The following is a 22,790-nucleotide window of genomic DNA, read 5'->3' on the forward strand; positions in this document are numbered from 1 at the left end:
TTATTATCATTATTATTATTATTATTAATATTATCATCATTATCATCATTAAGGAAGCAAGCTAGCAGAATCGCTAGCACGCCAAGCAAAATGCCTAGTACCATTTTTGTTCATCTTCATATCCTGAGTTCAAATTCTGCTGAGGTCGACTTTACCTTTCATCATTTCAAGGTCAATAAAATAAGTACCAGTTGAACACTGGGCCTTGTGCCAAAATTTGAAATCATTATTATTATTATTATTATTATTATTATTATTATATAAAAGAAATCATTATTATCATTATTAATATTATTATTATTTTAGCAATATTTTTTGCATGCATGCTTTCACTGCATAACTGGTGTAGCTCCATATGCCTTAGGTACATGCAGTGTTTTTATTGCATTAAATGTACTCTAAGCAACACCTGTCTGTATGCAGTGCTAGGTAATTCTATTTTCTGTATGAGGTGTATTACCTGTCTAAGTCCTGGGGTTTTCATTATTATTACAAGGGCAGCAGATTAGCAGAAGTGGCACAGAACTGAATAAAATGTACTTAAATTGATTTACTTAATGAACCCCTCCCCTACAACTGGTGGCCTTGTGCCAAAATGAGACATTATTATCATTATCATTATTATTATTATTATTATTATTATTATTATTATTGCTGATAATGAGCAGACATGTACTAAGGGTGTGGCACGTACAACCATTCTTACATGGAGAGCAGGTATGGCTGCTGTTTATGAAGCACATTTTTCAGCAGCTCATCTTTTTGATAGAACAACAGCCTGAGTTAAGATGAAGATTAGGCACTTTGTTACAGCTTCTATCTAGTGGGACAAGATAACTGGTAAGGGATCCATCCTAGTATTCCAAAAACAAGGGTTAATGGAAGAAATAAGAGATGTCAGATAGGGAGAGACTTTGAGTATCAATACAGATCCACTCAGTAGTTTGAGCTAGAGCACTTTCATACCAGGCCTATAGAAACTTCCAGGAATCCCTGGCCTAGCAGTCCTAGTAACACTGACAGTGTGGGTTAAGCTTTATGGCAGTCTTATCAGTCAGACCAGACTAAGAGGTGCAGAGTGCAACAAAACCATTTTCTACACACTTATTCTGTGTCTGAACATTGGTGACATATAGAACTTTGCATAACAGCCTTTATCACATGCAGGACAGATCCAGCTGTCAGTTGATTTTTGCCCTCAAGAAAATTTTATGTAAGATGAAGGCATGAGGCAGCTGATTCTCAAATTTTGCCTCAAGGTTGTAGTCAGGACAGAGTATGAAATAGCTGGAACAGTAAGGTAGTCAGTCATAGAGCTATTCTGACCCACCCAGGGTGGCAGCTTTCCATCCCTTTTGTAAAGTTAGTACCTTTGTTATACACACAAACACACACACACACACACACACACACACACAAACACACAAACACACATTTATGTTTATATTGTATCAAATTTTAACCTGATTCTCCTGTTATAACATTTTTGCTCCACCCCATCCATTCATTTATTGCATATAAACACCTCATCTTGTTTTTGTTAAACCGTAAGTGTATATTTTTGTATTACATGACAGGCCTTTGTGGACAATAAAGAAATCATTATTATTATGAGTATCATTATTATTGTTATTATTATTATTATCATTATTATTCCGTTAGTTTCATGCAAGTCTCTTGCATTGCCACCACACTCACCTCCATATTCTCCAACTATGTGCAGAATTGTCTGTTGGGAATATAAAACTGTGTTTGTGTGATACATCTGCTTTGCTTTGTTCTAAGATTTACCTTGTTGTTTCTAGTGCATTATCGTTATCATCATTATTATTATTATTATTATTATTATTATTATTATTATTGACATTCTTATCATCATCATCACCTTCATCATTATTAGTTTTATAATACATAGTTTGGAGTGGCTGTGTGGTAAGTAGCTTGCTTACCAACCACATGGTTCCGGGTTCAGTCCCACTGCGTGGGACCATGGGCAAGTGTCTTCTACTATAGCCTCGGGTCGACCAAAGCCTTGTGAATGGATTTGGTAGACGGAAACTGAAAGAAGCCCATCGTATATATGTATATATATACATATACGTGTGTTTGTATGTCTGTTTGTCCCCACAACATCGCTTGACAACCGATGCTGGTGTGTTTATGTCCCCGTAACTTAGCGGTTCGGCAAAAGAGACCGATAGAATAAGTACTAAGCTTACAAAGAATAAGTCCTAGGGGTGATTTGCTTGACTAAAGGCAGTGTTCCAGCATGACTGCAGTCAAATGACTGAAACAAGTAAAAGAGTAAGTTCTTTTCTTGGAATAGGAATTTAGTATATCATCGTCATCATTTTAACATCTGCTTTTCCATGCCCACATGGGTTGGATGGAGTTTATTGAAACATTCTATGACTGAATGATATTCTCACTGCCAACCCTCACTTCTTCAAAAATAAGGTTGAATTGGTACTAATTCTCCATAACTAGACATGTTTTCTTATGAAAGGCTGCAAATGATGATGTTTGTCTGACAGTGACACTCATTTACAACTATCATGCAATGTAAGGACAATAACATCAACATTGTTTTAAAGGCAGTGCTCCAGCATGGCCACCATCAAATGACTGAAACAAGTAAAAGAATAAAAATAGATGTATGTATGTGTGTGTGGCTGTGTGGTAAGTAGCTTGTTTACCAACCACATGGTCCCAGGTTCAGTCCCACTGCATGGCATCTTGGGCAAGTGTCTTCTACTATAGCCTCGGGCCGACCAAAGCCTTGTGAGTGGATTTGGTAGACGGAAACTGAAAGAAGCCCGTCGGATATATGTATATATATATGTATGTGTGTATGTGTTTGTGTGTCTGTGTTTGTCCCCCCAACATCGCTTGACAACCAATGCTGGTGTGTTTATGTCCCCATAACTTAGCGGTTCGGCAAAAAGAGACCGATAGAATAAGTACTAGGCTTACAAAGAATAAGTCCTGGGGTCGATTTGCTCGACTAAAGGCGGTGCTCCAGCATGGCCACAGTCAAAAGACTGAAACAGGTAAAAGAGTAAAAGAGTATATATAAGGTCCTAGGAGGATAAAAAATAGGGTGCTTGTACTGCCCACCTTTTCACAGTCTATTTACGTTTTCGTTTCATTACTTTTTGTTTTTTCTTAATATAAGCAAAACACAAAGCTTGACAGACACACAATGTAAGAGAGTTCCTTTGATGTGGGTCTGAATAGGTGCCACTCTAATGTTTAAAATCATAAATATTACATAAGTTTTCACTTGGACCTTTCATGTGAATTGGCAATGAAAGCAGAGTTGGTACAGAAACAATTGGAACTGATCGCTAAAGATGTGTTAGTCTTTCATTGTCTTCTTATTTGGATTACATACACACACACACACACACACACACACAATGGGCTTTTTTCATTTTCTGTCAATAAAAATCCACTAACAAGGCTTTGGTCTTCCCATGGCTCTAGTATTAATAAATGACACTTGTCCAAGGTACCACACAGTAGGACCAAACCTGAAACCACGTGGTTGGGAAGTAAACTTCTCAAGTACACAGCCTCATTTGGAAAATATTCATGAACTCAACATTAGCAGGAAAATTCAATGGCAAATATGAAGTTACGAGGATCAACACAAAAGTTCAAGGTTAACTGAGGGTTAACACATATCTTTTATCTTTTACTTGTTTTAAACTGATACAATGCTTGGGCACTGCCTTGAAGAATTTTAGTCAAACTTAGTGACCCCAGTATTTATTATTTTTTTGTAAAGTCTGGTTACAAGGATGTAAACATGCCAACACCAGCTGTCAAGCAGTAGTGAGGGACACAAACACACTCGCACACACATATATACAATAGGCTTCTTTCCATTTCTGTCACCCAAATCTTCTCACAAGGCTTTAGCCAGCCCAAGGTTAAACAGAAGACACTTACCGAAGGTGCCATGCAGTGGCACTGAACCCAGAACTATGCGGTTGGGAAGCAAGCTTCATACCACACAGCCATGCTTTCACCTATTATATATAACATTTGCTGTGTGTGTGCATGTGTGTATGTGTGTGTGTGTGTGTGTGCGCGCGTGTGAGTGCATGTGCATACACACACACATACATACATCAGTGTTGGTATTATTGTCTTCACATTGCACGATGGTTGTAAATGCCATACAAGCAGCGTCATTTCCAGTCTTCCATAAGAAAACATTTCTAGTTACAGAGAAATAGTACCAAAAGTACCTTGTTTTGGAAGAAGTGAGGGTTGGCAACAAGAAATCAACCAGTCATAGAATGCTTCAATAAACGCCATCCAACCTACATGGGTTGGATTGTTACAGATATACCTTGTCCCTCCCCCACCCCGACTTCACTGACAACCACACCATGCACTCCACCATGCAGTGTTTGATTGCAAGGATGCAGTGTGGCGATCTCGAGCTGTCCTTTTCTCCAAAATCTAGTCTTTCTGTTGCAGATTCTATTGATGTTGTTTAGCTCCAGGTCAAAACCTTGACCCAGCATTCCTCCCATGAGCATCCCATCCTTGAGAGAAGACTGTCTAGAACTACATTATCTCAAGTGTGTCCTTCCTTTTCTTTAAGATAGTGCAGTATGATTTGAATGATATTAGGTTGCTATTTCAAGTTGCAATGATCATAAAGAGACCCCCTTCATTGGCTTTCTCATTTTTATTTTGTTGGTGGTGGTCATGGAGGTTGTTATTTAACCCCAGGTCTATCCTGATCAAGCAGACTTAAGACCAAAGGTGTTTCAACTACAACCATCATGTATTTTCATACACAGTATTACATATCTTTAGGACTGCCTTATCCAATATGTCCTTCTAAGACATTAATTTGAAGGCAGTCTAGCTGTTAATTCTGCCTGGTTGAGTGACCATATGGAGGTTTTCTCATTGAATAATATACTTGCTTTTACTGGTAGTGGCCATGGCATGATAATCAGTGTTGCTGGTTAAAGGATAGAGGTAGAAGAGGAGGTTATTGTGATGGTGATAACGATGAAGGCATTGATGTTCATGTTTTGTTGCTAGCAGGTAGTAGTAGTAGTAGTTATTGCTGCAGATAGAAGTATTAGAGGTAGAAGTAGTAGTTATTGCTGCAGATAGCAGTATTTCAGTTGTATGAAATCTGACTCTATTTTTGTTAACTCAGCAGATAACTATGTGCCATTTCATAACTGCAACAACAACCACAACAAAAATGTACCATTGTAATATAGTTGACTCTGAATTATTTCAGAAATTATTCCAGATAACAATAGAAACATCGTTGATTTAAAAGATTGTTAAGGTACCACAATCATTCATGGCTTTGGCTATGAATGAGGATCCTTACACCTGCTTCTTCTTCCTCTATGCTAGGCTCAAAGAAGAAGTAATGTCTTTTGATTGATATCATGCTAACAACAGTGAGGAGGATGAGGATGTCAATAATGATGATAATGATGATGATTCTGATAATGAAAATGATGGTGGTTATGATAATGATGATGATAAATATGACAATAATGATGATAATCATAACAACAATGATTATGACAACAATAATGATGATAATAATGATAAAGAGATATATTTTAAAACCTATTCTGAAGATATACTATTAGGTCATCCCATAAATAACGCATTTTTTAATACTTCCTTTTATTTTTCAAAATTAAGATAAACAAAGTTCTTTTTTAATCTAGAATACACTCTCCTTCATTTTCTACAATGCTCTTCCATCTGTCTGGTAGATTTGCAAGGCCCCTCTTCCAAAATTCACTTGTCTGTAACAAAAAATACTTCTCCAGTACTGTTCTGTCTTCGTCTACAGAATTCATATTTTTTCTATCCAAATGATTTTGAAGACTGCAGAATATTTGATAATCGGATGTCCAATGAATGGTGGATGGGGCATCATTTCACATTCAAACTGCTCCAGCCTTTGGAATGTTATCCTAACTGTATGTGGCAGAGTATTATCCTGATGGAAGAATACCTTTTGTCTTGAAATCAAAGACGGTCATTTTCCAATGGCATGTACGTGTCGATGAATGGTTGAATGACCAAATCCAAGCTTCTCTGCTAGTTCCTCAATAATTACGATGGGATTTTGCTCCACCAGGATTTGCAGGACATCCTCATCAAGCTGAACAGATCTTCCAGGATGGGGCTGGTTTTCTAGGCTGTAGTTCCTGGCTCAAAATTTCTGGAACCACCATTCACACTAGCTTAAGCTTATTGTCCGATCCCCATATTAATGTTCCTTGCACTTTCCATTGCATTGTTGCTTTTATTGAACTCATAGAGCAAAATATGCCAAACATGCTCCTTTGTACTTTCATTCTAGCTTTGAAAAAATAGCTGTTAAAATCAAACTGCACCCTTCAAAACTTGCACTAAGAATAAGGACAAGGTAAAATTACTACCAGCTTTTATAGTAAGTTGATGCAGGTAGTTTATCCCATATCCCTCTGACTTTTAGTTCATGCAATTGAAAAAAACCACATTATTTATGGGAAGACCTGTTAAATGCTTTCCATGTTTTGGTAGGGAGGAGGTGTTGGTTTCTCCATATAGATTTTTGCTTGTTTTTGTTTTTTCTCATTGATTCCAGCTCCTTGTCTCCTTTTCTCTCATCCCCTCCCCCACCCCCATCCAGCACCATACAATTATCCAACTCACCAACACCAAAAGAAGACTTATCTAATCACTTCTTGAAAACATGCCTTCAGACAAGATAATTTAGATAAATCTTTACACATGCCACTCTTTATTCTAACCTGCTTTTTTCATGCTACCTACAATGTTATTGCAATTGGTTGTTGTTAACACTGTTGCTCTCATTGTTTTCAACATTGCCTTTCCTCTACTTCGTCTAATGGCAATTTCTGAACTACTTATTATACAAGTGTCGTGGCCAATCCAAAAGTTGGTGGTGCCTCACACAACTCAATAACCATCATCATAATCATCATTTTAACAATCACTTTTCCATGTTTGCATGGGTCAGATAGAGTTTATTGAGGCAGATTTTCTCTGGAAAGATACCCTTCCTGCTGCTAACTCTTATCTGTTTCCAAATAAGTTAATATTTCCCCATGGCCAGACAAATTTTTGAAGAATAATGGAATCGAATGAACCCACTTGTATGACAGTAACACTCATTTACAATTATCACGTAATGACAAGACAAAGAGACACAAACATACACACACTCACATATATATATATATATATATATATATATATATATATATATATATATATATATATATATATAAAAGAGTTTTATCCCTTTTTGAATTTATTTATCAAATATATACACGGAATATATTCAATGTTGAATTTTTATTCCTGTCTCCACATGGGTACCAGAAGCAACCCGGAAGTATTCCCGCTTCTTTGATGAAGATATATACAGATAAACTTCATTCCCTTTACTCTGTCGGATACGTAGTGTGTTCGTTTTTGGTGAGGTGAGAATTATGTTTATTTATATATATTTTTGGGACAATACTGTGCTGATGAACGAAATCTAGATTCATTCTAGTAATCGCGAAATCGGCCGATACACAGTTAAGTTTATTTAAAAGAAAGTTGGTTGTCTTCTGTTGGTTGTTTTTCCTCGCATTAGGTACTAAATGTGGTTATTTTGAGAAGTCCACTGTGTGGCGTTATTATTTTCTGTAATAATGCCCTTTATATAAATATATATATATATATATATATATATATATATATATATATATATATATATATATATATATATATATATATATATATATATATATATACACACACACATACATAATAAATAGAGAGAGAGAGAGAGAGACAGACAGACAGACAGACAGACAGACAGGCAGGCAGGCAGGCAGGCAGAGACAGAGAGAGGTAGGCTTCTTTCAGTTTGCATCTACCAAATCTACTAAAAAGGCTTTGATCAGCTCAGGGCTATAGAGAAAGGCACTTGTCTAAGGGGCCATACAATAGGAATGAATCCAAAACCATGTAGGTGGGAAGCAAACTTCTTAATGACACAGCCACACCTGTGGGAGAGTATTACTGGTATTGACTATAACAAAGACTACCACAGTTAAATTGTTGCAGTGTTAGCCAAAACATTGATAGTTCATATTTCATCATTTATGCTATTGTACTGATCAATGCAGGCAAAGACACTCAACACCTCACTGATCAAATTAATCTATCAGGTTCTAAACAGCAAGGTATAATGAAGAAGTGTAGCTAACCACTGAAAGATGTGGTGTAACTGACTACTATAGGAAAAGATGTAACAGACTATTGTAGGAAATAGTGTAACTGACCACAATAAGAAATACTGCAACTAACTACAATAAGATGTGTTGTAACAGTTTAACCCTTTAGCATTCAGATAACTCTATTAAATGTAATGCTGATTTATTCATATTGTTTTGTATTAATCATGCATTACCTCATATAGCTTTGAGATTTCAATGATGTGATTGTTTATTTTTAGAATGTCATTGTAGGTAAGTGTGAGAGGCTAGATATGGCCAGTCTGAAAGTAAAACTGATAGAATATTTGGGGTGGATATGGCTGATTTAATTACTAAAGGGTTAAATTGTGTTTCACAATAAAAGTTTACTGTAGAATTTGATTTTCACATCCATTACCTTACTGTAGGAACAGTTGCTTTCTCCAGATCCAAATGTTGTACATTATAACTTAACAACATGCTCACTAATCATCCAGTACTCTACACAAGTTGCAGTAGTAACCTGTGCCCACCTATAGGACCTATTCATAAGTAGATGGACTAATCCAGAGACAGTTGTACCCTACAACAATGATAATGGAAGACAAACCACCAACACATCATTCACTTTTTTAAAAACATCATTGTTATCATATCTGCTTTATCCATGGGATAGACAGGACTTTTTGAGCCAGTGCTTCATGGCCAGATGCCCTTCTTTTAGTCATCTCTCACAAAATACAAGGGTACAGTATGCTGATTCTAAAAACTGGAATATGCACCAATTCCGCCAATAGGCCCCATGAAAGTAAACAAATGTTCAAAAACTATCTATATGAAAACTTTCCATCAAAATTTTATGTTGATTTGTGTTCCAAATAGCAACTTAAAACTTTCTATAATAGCCACAAGGACTGAAATTTGGGAAGGTGTGGGGTGCAAGTCGATTACATTGATCCCAGTGATAACTTCAGAGGAACAACAGTTCTCTCCTTGAGTACATCTTGCTTGACTCTGTTATGTGGCTGTATAACCAACTAGACATAGCAGTCAAATTCCTTTCAAATCACACCCTGTCATCTTAACAATATCATCACCAAATCATAACCATTACCACCACCAAACAATCTTCCCCAGCCACCACTACCACCACCATACTATCAGCATTACAAAACATTCGTATTCCTTGCCACCACCACAATCCTCACCAACATCACCACTATCACCACCACCATCATCCTCACCACCACCACAATCCTCACCAACATCACCACTATCACCACCACCATCATCCTCACCACCACCACAATCCTCACCAACATCACCACTATCACCACCACCATCATCCTCACCACCACCACAATCCTCACCAACATCACCACTATCACCACCACTTCACTATATTAATAAGGTAAGCCACTCACCTGTCGTGGATACGGAATGCGATAGTGCAGAGCTGAAAGATGAAAGAGAAGAGATTGTAATGAGTAGATTAGGTATACACACACAAATATGTCACACATGTGCAAAAACACATAGACACACATACACTCATAGATACACATTTACAGAGATGCATCATTGTCACAGTATCTTTGTCCGTCCAGTAAGAAATCCATCTAATGGTAGAAAGCTGTAGATTCAAGTTCAGCATGAGATGGACTATTGTGACATCATAAGAAAGAGAGAAGCAGGGCTGAAATTCCACACAGGGCCATAGGAGGATTTGAACACAGTACCCTAAGCCAGTGAGTCTCAAACATATTTCATCATGGAATGACCCTGTTATACAATGACCAGAGAGCTAATAAATTAAACAAAACAAAAATATTTTTGAGAGAGAGAAATGTCATTTCTATTTAAAAAAAAAACATAATGAATAATGTTAAGGTTATTCCACCAGAAATTATAACCAGCACTGATTTTTTGCTACAATGTTTCATATCGAGATGTCAGATGAATAATGAATAATAATGGTAATTTAGAAGTGATAATATCTGTAATTAGGACACTAGGGTCAATCCCATTGAACCTTCAAAACTTCTTAAAGTAGTTGGAAACACCCTGCAAGATTGGTGTTAAACCTTACAAGGTACTGCACACATTTTAAGGAAAGTATTAGCGTCTAAGGTGCTTGTGGTGACATGACAAATGACTAAATACTTCAGTGCATTTTCCATCTACACTGCATGAGAAAGTAATAACAATAATGATGATGATGATGAATTATTTTTAAAATGGAGAATACTACCCTTTTTTATATAGGGACAGGAATGGCTATGTGATTAAGAATTTTGCATTGCAACCATATTTTTCACATTCAGTCCCACAGTCAGGCATCTTGAGTAGGTGTCTTCTATACTCCTGGGACAACCAATACTACCCAAGTGAATTTGATAGAAAGAAACTGTAGAAAGTCCATTGAGTATGGATAGATAGATGGGTGGGTGAATGGATGGCACCCAACCCATGCCAGCATGGACATCAAAAGATGATATACACAAAATGGCTTCAGAAGGTTCCCAGACTAGTCACGTTTAATAAAAAACTTATTTACCTAAGTTTTAACATCATCTCTCAACAATAAACTGGTTCCAGTATTCCTGCCACTTTTGGAATCTGGCCTGAAAGTCATTTTCTGTGAGTTGAGAACCTTCTGCAATTCGCTCTTTATTTTATCAATGGGGTTAAAACAGTGACCTCTGAGCTGCATTTTCATCTAGGTGTAGAGATGGAAGTCCGCAGGTACAAAATCTGGTGAATAAGATGGGTGTGGAAGTGAGACCGTGTTGTTTCTAATAAGAAACTCACAAGAGAGGAGAGTTTGATGACAGGGTGCATTGTCATTTGTGCTCCACAGATCCGGTTGCTTTTGTTGAATGTCCTCCCTCAAATACTTCAAAACATCACAGTAGAACTTTTGACTGACAGTCTGGCCCTGGGGGATGAATTCTCAATGCACAAAAACACATTTCCAGGAGTGACACTCGTGGCAGGTCTTCCACATCACTCATCATCTTCCAGGGACGTTCTTCTGTTTTTGAAATGCCTGGACCACTCCAAACATTGCATACAACACATTGCCTTGTCACTGTAAACTTGCCAAAGCATGGTCATTGTCTCTGTAGCAGACTTCCCAAGTTTAACGCAAAATTTCACATTGGCTCTTTGTTCCAACTTCCTCTCTATTACAAAATCATAGACTACAGCATACACATGATCACAAAAACACAAATTTCACAACTTGCAAAGTAAACACAGTGTTGGCAGTGATAGCTAGCAGTGACCTTTATGAGGCAGTGTGCCAAGTGACATTGCTATGTTTATTTCACAAGTTGTGAAATTTGTGATTTTGTGATCACGCGTATGCTGTAGTCATGGACAGGAAGTTGGAACAAAGAGCCAATGTGATATTGGAACAAGGAGTCAATGAGTTGTACACAATGTTTTGAATGTCACAAGCACTTCAAAAGTGGAAGAACATCCCTAGAAGATGATGAGCAATCTGGAAGGCCTGCCATGAACATGACCCCAAAAATGTGGAGAAAATTCATCAGCTTGTGCATAAGGATCATCAGAGGACAATCAATGACATTTTGAAGCATTTGAAGAAGGACGTTTGGCGAAAACAACAATGATCAGTGGAGCACAAAGAATTGGATTCTGCACAACAACGATGCACCCTGTCACCAAGCTCTCCTCACTCGTGAGTTTCTTGCCAAAAACAATATGGTATCACTTACACAACTGTCCTATTCACCAGATTTAGCACATGTGGACTTCCATCTTTACACCAAGATGAAAATGCAGCTCAAAGGTTGCAGTTTTAAGACTGTTGTAGAGATCAAGAGCAAATCACTGAAGGTCCTTGACTTGCTTATGGAAAACAACTTGCAGGCCAGATTCCAAAAGTGGCAGAAACACTGGGACTGATGTATTACTGTGACCATTTCAAAAGAGACGATGCTAAAACTTAGGTAAATAAAATTATTTTTTATTAAACATAACTAGTCCAGGAACCTATTGATACCACCTCGTATGTGATACTGGGTGAAAATGATGGGGAGAGTTAAGAAAGTAACTATGTCTGCACACAATATTCTCACTGGCAACTAAAACAGTGAAAGCTTCATACACATTATTGAGCCAAACTTGCTCACAGGTGATGGCTAGCTCTACACAGAAAACTGCTGTAACACTGCCTGTAGGAATCATTCTTCATGTCTGCTGGAAACCGTGCAGCAATTCTATTCACTATTCTATGGCAACATCACAACTTTAACTTTCCAAATTAGATGCCTTAAATTAACATGCTACAATTTCTCATACCAGTGGCATGTCAGTGGAGATCACTGCCTTTACAGTATCAAGGTATGATATTATATATCTACTAGCAGCTAAACCTGGTTTCACCCGGTCAGTTTGGATGATGTAGCTGTAAAACCTGCTCAGTGTAAGCATTCAACTTGTTTGGGCACGCTTACATTAAAAAACAATTTTAGAATGAGTTTTTTCTGTCAAAGCGCTAAAAATAACTGACCAACAAAAAAAAAACAACCAAGAGTCAACTAAATCAAAAAATAAACCCAAATACTAAGCGAACAAAGATGAACTATCCCAGTTCCATTGCACATGCACACGCACACACACACACACAAACACACAGATTCACATACTCCCTCTTTACATACACACACATATATTCACACAGAGTTGAAATGCTGTTTGATTTATTTTTTCAGCGTACACTACCAAGTATGATATCACCCTTTCCTTCCTTATTCCTCTATCACCCCTTCCTTTCTCATTCATAAACACAAGAGTATCATTATAGTAGATTATCTCGGTAACCATGGGAGCTATGAAAAAATACAAAGCCCACCATCACCATTGGATCATTCTACACATCTGTGTAATTTTTTGTGCAATTCCACACAGTTGTTTCTTGTATCTTCCTGGCATTGTCATTCAACAGACATTACACTGATATCATTTGTCTGGATTCCATTTACAACCAAGTGCACTAGACCATTGTAAGTGGAAGGTGTGACATTCAGAGCTTACCTAATGCAATACGCGTCTCAGCTTCCCTCACATGTTCTGCAATTTCTGTAGGGTTGGTCACCTGGTAATGAAGTAACAAATAATCAGAGTGAAATATGCTATCAGTGAATGGAAATCAATAGTCAATCATTTCAAATAAAGACAAAAGATTAATGGTGTCTAAAATATTGATCATTAGTCAACAGTTTTCTGCGAAAAGCTGCTAAAGATCTTCAGAAAAGTCAAGTGAAATTAGCCGAGTTCAGTTTCATTTATTGCTGATTCAATACAATTGTGATTAAAAGTATTCCAACCATGACCACTATGCCTAAGTTCAAACTTTGGTGTATCTAACACTACATTATTCAATTTAATTTTTCCATTTATTTTCAAACTGTAGACAGACAGAAAGCACATGTATGCGTGCATCATCATCATCCTTTAATGTCCATGTTCTATGGAAGCATGTCTGTGTGAGTTTTTGGTCATCACTTCTATTTCCATCATTACCATATTCAACATTATCATTACCTTCACTATTATTATCATCATCACCATAGTCACCATTATCACTACTAGCACCATCATCACCTTCACCATCCTCATAATCACCTTTTATTTCCATTTACCAATGAGCTGCTCTCATTATCTCAATAGAGCCATCTCCTGTACCAGTTATATATCACGACACTGAGGCAAACTGAGAATTTCATGTGGTATATGAATCATTCGGGTACCACATTAAATCCTCAGTTTTACATCAAGAGACTGACGATAGCCAGGTGGAGCAAAAAGAATAAAACAAACTAATAATAGAAAGGGTTCGGATCTAGAGAAGATCTAACTTTGTATTTTTTTCAGATATTATTATTATTATTTCTAATTTCATCACAAAAACCTGATAATTAATTAAAAACGGAACAGTTTACTTCCGCAACCTGATTGACATCAATCGAATAGCAGTTTCACATTAGGTCAGCATGACCCGAAATAATAGGCTTAACAATTTAAGGGGAACGACTCTGAAAAATATTTCATTTAGAGTTATTCCCCCTCAAAGTTTTATTGTATAACTACTGGTATAACGATTTCAGATTACCTCCCATCCACATATACCCCCTACCCACCCACCATCAAAGTGATAGCAAATAAGGAGATAATGGGTGAACACATTAAATGTATGTGTTGATGTTTATTATGTATGTGTCTCGCTCCCGTGCCGGTGGCACATAAAAAGCACCATTTGAGCGCGATCGTTTCCAGCTTTGCCTTACTGGCACTTGTGCCGGTGATAAGTGAACAAAACATTGGACTGACTCCTGTGCAGGTGGCACGTAAAAAACACCATTTGAGCGTGGCCGTTGCCAGTACCGCCGGACTGGCCCCCGTGCCAGTGGCATGTAAAAAGTACCCACTACACTCTCAGAGTGGTTAACATTAGGAAGGGCATCCAGCTGTAGAAACTCTGCCAGATCAGATTGGAGTCTGGTGTAGCCATCTGGTTCGCCAGTCCCCAGTTAAATCGTCCAACCCATGCTAGCATGGAAAGCGGACGTTAAATGATGATGATGTGTATGCATAATGTACATTTGTAAATGAAAAAGAAAGTCAGAGCTTTCATTTAGTTTTCACTTAGTTACTTAAAGCTGAAGAAATTTGAAAGAAGCATATCCAGAATGGCTACTTTTAGTACACAAGACAAAGCTGACAACAATGATTTTATATTTGATTATGTTGTGAACAACAAATATGGACCTCATATGTCCAAAAACGAAAAGGCAAACTTCGTAGGCTCTATAAACGTTATGTTGCACGGCGTGGTCAACTCTACTATCATCACTTAATCCATTGCCTGTTTTAACACCACCATCTGATTGCACTTTGGGTTCTTTTAGCAGAGTCCACTCTGTTGTAAATATTCAAACTAGATCACTTGTTTAAGAACACCGTCTCTTCTCTCCTCCCTCCCTCCCTCCCACGAAACTGAAGAGGCCCTATAAGTGGTCATGGATACTGTCTTCTCTTCTGATTAAAATATTAAAGAAAAGATAATGTCACATATGGTGTATATGTCTACATTTTAAGAACATATGCAATGCCTTATTGACTGTGATAACTTCAAATCCCATCAGTCATATGAATGTTACAACATCCCATTTCTTTCCACTAGTAAAATCCCATGTTTTAAACGATGAGGAAGATAATTACTAAGATGAGATGAGTCCATTAAAACCCCAAGCATCACATCAAAAATTCAGACCTCATATGACAACTCAGATGGAAATATTTTCACAAAACAAACCTAGAATTCAGTTTCAGTTTAGGATTCAAATTGTTTATATTTATAAGAATATATTTAGAAAGGGTTGAATGCTACTACATGTCATCGGTTGTTTTCTAGAAATTTTAGGCTTTATGTCTAAGATAATCATCATCATCATCATTGCTTTAATGTCCATTTTTCTATGCTAGCATGATATCTGATGGAATCTGTAGTCTGTCTGGATGCTCTTCCTGTTGCTAACCCTCACATGTTTCCAAGAAAGGTTTCCCCAAGGTTTTCATGAAAGATTGAAAATGAAGGACACTATTTGTTTGACAGTGACACTCATTTACAACTATTAAATGCTGTCAAGACAACAAAACACCCATCCACCTATAAACACATACATTGTCATTCTTTCAATTTCTGTCTACTAAATCTGTGACCTACCTAATGTGCAACATAGTAGAACTGAACTCAAAAACACATGCTCTTAACCGAACAGCCAGAAATCATTATTGTTACGAAAATGAGGACAAAGAAGAAGGTACAGATACTAAACACAAAATTTCCTACCATTACTATGCTTCTAAGGCATAGAACTGGCAGAATCATTAGCACACCAGGCAAAATGCTTAGCAGCATTTTGTCCAGCTTTAGGTTCCAAGCTCAAATTCTGCCAAGGCTGACTTTGCCTTTTATCCTTTAAGACTTGATAGAATAAGTGCCAGTTGAGTACTAGGGTTGGTGTAATTGACTAACCTCTCGCCTGAAATTGCTGGCTTCAAGCTAACATTTCAAACCAATAATATATTTCTGACTTCAAATCTACATGGGTTTGACAAAATCCATATTTAACTATAGCCACAATAACCCCCATCACACTTTTCCTTTCAAATGAATTTGTTGTGTCACAAAATTTATATCGTTGGTGGCTAATGAGGTTGATTCTTGCATAGAAGCATCTGTTGCAAAGTTCACAAGGGATCTGTGGTGGAGGCTTTGGTTGTTGCAGCCTCCATTTTCTTTCTTGTCATTTCTCTTCCTCTTTCCCCTGTCGTTCAGCTTCAAAATGGTCTGTTACAGTGGAGATGGAATGATGCAATCCGGGCCTGTCCTGAGCTTCAATGCCCCAGGTTTTGGGATCAATTCCAGTCATTTTTAGGCTTTGCTTCAGCTGATCCTTGTATCAACAGAGGGGACGGCCACAGAGTCTTCTTGCAGTGGAAAGTTCACCATATAAAATTTGATGCGACAGCTTGCTTTCTTTCATTCTTGCTACGTGGCCACCCATCTCAGACAATGTCTCAGGATGGTAGCCTCGATGCTGCTGCTATTCGTTCTCTCCAAAACGAAAGCATTGGTCACATAGTCATTCTATTTGATATTTATAATAGAGCGGAATTTCTGTTGGTGAAATTGCTCTAGCTTTTTTATGTCATTTCAGTAAAGAGTCCAGGTCTCACAACCATAGAGGGGAGTGGAGATCATAACTGCTTGGTAGACAATTTTGTTTTGTGGTTCAGATCTTTGTTCTGAAAGACCCTTTTTGCAAGTCCACCAAACACAGTGTGAGCCACTCTTAATCAGTTTTCCATATCCTCTTCCAATGTGCACTTATTCAAAAGCAAACTTGATCCAACAAAATCTATATATTTTGTTGTTTATTTAACTGTATTTTCTGAGAAAATACAGTTTGCAACTGAGTTGTAATTCTCAATCACAGTTTAAGTAGTTGATTTAATTGCTGGTTTTCATGTTAAGGTGGTATCAAAAAGTCCCCAGACTAGTTATGTTTAATAAAAAAATAACTTACTTACCTAAGTTTTAACATCATTTCCTTTGAAATAGTCACCTTGTGCAGCAATACACCAGTCCCAGAGTTTCTGCCACTTTTGGAATTTGGCCTGGAAGTCATTTTCGGTAAGTGAGTTGAGGACCTTCTGCAATTCACTCTGGATCTCAACAACAGTGTAAAAACAGCGACCATTGAGCTGCATTTTTATTTTGGTGTAGAGATGGGAGTCTGCAGGTGCTAAATCTGGCAAATAGGGCGGGTGCAGAAGTGATACCATGTTGTTTTGGGCAAGTAACTCACAAGTTAGGAGAGCTCAGTGACAGGGTGCATTGTTGTCAGGAAGAATCCAAGTCTTTGTGTTCCTCACATCCAGTCACTTTCGCTGAATGTCTTTCCTCAAATGCTTCAAAATGTCATTGATTATTCTCCAATGGTCCTCATGCACAAGCTGATGAATTTTCTCAACATTTTTGCAGTGATGTTTGTGACAGGTCTTTCAGATCACTCATCATCTTCCAGGGATCTTCATGCTTTTGAAGTATCCATGCTACTTAAAACATTGCATACAACCCATTGCTTCATCACTATAAGCTTACTGAAGCATGCTCAATGTTTCTGTAGCAGACTTTCCAAGTTCAACATAAAATTTCACGTTGGTTCCTTGTTCCAACTTCCTGTCCATGACAAAAATTGCAGACTACAGCAAACACATGATCCCAAAAACACAAATTTCACAACTTGCAAAGTGAAAACAGCAATGTCACTTGATACACTGCCTCATGAAGGTCACTACTAGCTCTCACTGCACATGCAACCATGTGGTGCCATTTGTTGATGAACTACAGAACTAGTCCTGGAACTCTTTGATATCACCTCGTATTATATCTGTAAATTTTTGTTTGTCAACAAATTTGTTGGAAGAATGTGTGGAGTAAAAAGTTCAACATTTTGAAAAACTGGTAAAGATTAGCAACAGGAAGAGCACCCAGATGTAAAACAATGCTTAATAGGATATTTATTTCATATGATAGAGTCAGTTGTTTATAACAATCCACAATCAAAGATATTTTTCAACCAGTGGTCAGTTTAATTGAATTCAAGAATAACAGAAGTAATGATTTACAGCAAAATCTTGGGAGTGGATTTGGTAGACAGAATCTGAAAGAAGCCTCTTGTGTGTGTGTGCGTGTGTGTGCACGCACGCGCGTCTTGATATTCCCCAGTTGTAAATGAGTGTCACCGTCATATAAGTGGTACCCTTTATTTCCAATCTTCCACGAAAACATGTCTAGCCGGAAGTATTTATTATTATCCTATGTGGAAACAGGGAGGGCATCTGGCCATACAAAATCTCCTTCAAAGAAATATGCTTGATCCATGCAAACATGTAAAATGTCAACATTAAGACGATAAATATCATAATCACCATCATTAGCATGGACATTAAACATAATCATCTCCCTAACTCTTAATGGTTCACCACTGATGCACTTACACGATAGTTACCAATTCTTATTTCTTCTTTTAAATAGGTTTCATACTTTTTACAGATATTTTAGTTTGTCGAGCTAAAGCTACCAAATTATGTCCCTTCTTACAAGTTACTTCCCTTTACTAATTTAACACACCCTTTCTTTTCCTTAAGCATGTAAATTAATTTTATTAAAAAAATTGTATAGTTATTAAAACTATCTCCCCTTTACTTCAAAACTCACCAGCAGTTGCCGCTAGATTTTTGATTTCCTTCTCCAGCTAAGAGAGAAAATTTCAATAAATTGAGAATATTTTGTATATACCATTATTCAGTACATCACATTTTAGTTTATATATCTTTTAGCATCTTGCATCTTCACCCTACAAATTTATCTTATGCTGTTTATATATCTTTCAGTACATCACAACTTCTATATCTCGCCCTGTCATATCTGACTTTTACTTGCCAACCTTTCCTCCAATTGCATACAAAGTTAATCCAATGTAATTCTAAATTTATAAGTAAAACTAAAATACGATTGAAAGGTAAACAATTAAGTGAAACAGTTCCAGCTTAGAATCAAAACCAATTTGTTGAGAACTTTATAGAAAGGTTCATTTTATGTATGTTTTTTGTCCAAATTTCTACAAGAAGTTTCATTCCTTTTCAATGATCTATTTGGACCAGTATTCTCATCTTGGTTATTAGAACCACAATGATTCTACCAATTTTGTACATTGTTGGCATCATTCTTCAAGGACTTGCCAGTAAGGGAATATTGAACCAGATCTTAAGGGCACATTGTTCCCATTCTGCTGTCCATACCTGTATTAGTTATTCTTGTATAAGTTGTTCTCATACCCATGTTCCACTTAAAACTAGAGTACATACACAGATACACTTCCCCAGGTATTGAACTCACTACAACACTCAACACTGCTTCTATTTATTCTATTATTGTTCTGTGGGAGAACAAAGCCCACAGCCATCACTCACAGACAAGTATGACTGGGTAACATGTACCATGCTTTGTAGTCAGGAACAGACATAGATACTCTCATAGACCTCCTACCTCATGACTCAATGGAATATTGAGGATGTAACAACAGCCCAAGGAAACTAGAGTGGCACTATCAGCTGGTTTGTTGGTTGGTCAGTACCCATTTCAAGATAAATAGACAGAAGTAATGTGAAATGAAGTACCTTGCTCAACACAACATGCTGCCCAGTCCAGGAATTGAACCCATGACCACACAACCATGAAAAGGTTATAAATTATGGTGCGTGTTTCTTTGCTTTGAAACTGAAGAATTATGTTCAAGGAAGTAGCAATTTCAGACTGTATTATTTTATCAATGATGAAGGGGAAGTATTATCTTGATTAAGTATATGAAATTAAGAATAAAGAGGCATAAAAGCACCCAGTACACTCTCTTGGCATTAGAGAGGGTATCCAACTGTACAAAAAAATTGTCAAAGTCTAGATGGAATCTAGTGGAGCCCTCTGATCATCTGTTCTTGTGAAACTGTCCAACCCATACCAGCATGGAAAAAGGTGCATGTTTAGTCCACTGCATGACAAACACCTCAGCATGTTCTCTCCACCAACGAGTCTGATATTTTGCTCATCCATGTTTGGGTGCCAAAGAAGTTAACAAAGTCTTCTTTCCAATTTCTACACAGTCTTCTCCTCCATCTTTTTTTTTTTCTGTACATGGTGTTCACTCTGTCAATTTGCTTTTCCATCTATTATTCTTTTTTCTAAACATATGTCCTGCATAGAACCATTTCAGAGTTTTAATTTTCCATATAATATCCATTAAACCTGTCGCCACTTTTATACATAAATGAAATCATACATATACATGTATATCCACAGGTATTATACATCATCATCATCATCTGTTTTCAATGCTGGTATGAGTTGGACAATTTGATCTGAGCTGGCAAGCAGGAGAGCTGCACCAGGTTCCAGTCTGATTTGACTTAGTTTCTATGTCTAGATGCCCTTTCTAATGTCAACCACTTTACAGAGTGTGCTGGGTGCTTTTTACATTGGACCAGCAATGGTGCTTTTTATGTGGCACCAGCACTGGTGCTTCTTTGGAACTGGCATGGGTGCTTTTTACATGATACTGGCACAGGTGCTTTTTATGTGGCACAAGCACTGATGATTTTTACATAATTTTACAAACACATGCATACATATACACTCATACACATATATACACATACATGATGGACCCACTCTTGCATATGCGCATTCATCAAGCCACATGAAAAGTATGTACAAGCACACACATACACATATGGTTACTGACATATAAAAAAATATATATATAGGAATTGAAGATGAAGGAGAATAAGTACATGCACAAGAGATAGGTGGCACATGTGTATGCAGTGATATAAGGATATATAGAGAGAAACAGAAATATATGGATACATACATATATATATATATATCTATATATATTTATATATATATATATATACACACACACACACACACACATGTATACATATACATATGTGCATATATATATATATATATATATATATATATATATATATATATCATCATCATTTAACGTCCGCCTTCCATGCTGGCATGGGTTCGACGATTTGACTGAGGACTGGTGAACCAAATGGCTGCACCAGGCTCCAATCTGATCTGGCAGAGTTTCTACAGCTGGATGCCCTTCCTAACGCCAACCACTCTGAGAGTACTGGCAGTACTGGCAACGGCCATGCTCAAAATGGTGTTTTTTACATGCCACCTGCACAGGAGCCAGTCCAGCGGCACTGGTAACGATCACGCTCAAATGGTACTATTTACGTGCTACTGGCACGGAAGCCAGACAGCTGCTCTGGCAATGATCACACTCGGATGGTGCTCTTAGCGCTCCACTGGCACAGGTGCCATCTGAGAGAAAAGTTGAGCATAAGAGGCAGCAGATGTGGTGTACAAGAGAGACTGTGCTGATATGGTCATGTGATGGGTATAGATGAGGACAGCTGTTTAAAGAAGTGCTGATCTCTAACTGTGGAGGGAACCTGTGGAAGAGGTAAACCCAGGAAGACATGGGACTAGGTGGTGAAGCATGATCTTCAACCATGGGCCTCACAGAGGCAATAACTAGTGACCGAGACCTTTGGCAATATGCCATGCTTGAGAAGACTCATCAAGCCAAATAAAATCGTAGTTGAGGCCAATGCCAGTCTGACGTAACTGGCACCCATGCTGGTGGTATGTAAAAAGCACCCATTACATTCATGGAGTTTTTGGTGTTAGGAAGGACATCCAGCTGTAGAAACCATGCCAAATTAGACTGAAGTCTGATGCAGCCCCTCAGCTTACCAGCTCTGGTTAAACTGTCCAACCCATGCCAGCAAGGATAACGGACGTTAAATGATGATGATGATGATACACACACACACACATATTTCGGAGGAAACTCAAATTCAAAGTGGCATTCCCCAGGGAGCTGTCCTGGAGCCATAACTGTTTATAATAGCCCTCTTAAACATGCCCTATAATCACTCGGACAGCTACTATCACTAGCTATGCCAATGATATAAAATTATCACAGGCAATAAAATATCTAAATGACATTACAAGCTTACAATGGGACCTTAATGCAATATACAAGTGGGCTGAAGTAAACAACATGCAGTTTGGTGCTGGAAAATTTCAAGCAGTACACTATCAATTCATGAAGGCACCGCAGCCTGCATATACAGGACCTAAAATAGCTCTTCAAAAATAAACCTCTTCTACCTGGCTTTTGTCAACATGGAGAAAACCTTTTATAGAGCCCCCTGCTCCCTTATCTGGCGGCCAATGCTAGGGATAGAATAGTGGTTGGTGAGAGTTATACAAGCCATGAGAGCTGTACAAGCCATGTACAAGCCATGTCAGTAAGGTGAAGATTAGCAATGAGTATA

The 22,790-nt window shown here is 37.6% G+C and overlaps 1 protein-coding gene across 12 annotated transcripts in view; it reads right to left on the bottom strand.

Moving 5' to 3' along the window:
- The window catches only part of LOC106877129 (LYR motif-containing protein 1), a 213,029-nt gene that overhangs the window by 184,316 nt on the left and 5,923 nt on the right, over nt 1-22,790 (bottom strand). For all 12 annotated transcript variants that reach the window (XR_016243424.1, XM_089358683.1, XM_089358684.1 and 9 more), the window contains exons 3-4: nt 13,329-13,389; nt 9,689-9,720 (exon numbers count right to left, since the gene is read on the bottom strand). Coding sequence is in view for 11 of the 12 variants with exons in the window: in XM_089358683.1 (XP_089214809.1) it covers nt 9,689-9,720; nt 13,329-13,389 (93 nt within the window). In the remaining variant the exon portion in view is untranslated. The remainder of the gene's footprint in view (nt 1-9,688; nt 9,721-13,328; nt 13,390-22,790) is intronic.

Source organism: Octopus bimaculoides, chromosome 10 (genome assembly GCF_046866305.1).
Source record: "Octopus bimaculoides isolate indiv1 chromosome 10, ASM4686630v1, whole genome shotgun sequence".
Taxonomy (NCBI): Eukaryota; Metazoa; Mollusca; class Cephalopoda; order Octopoda; family Octopodidae; genus Octopus; species Octopus bimaculoides.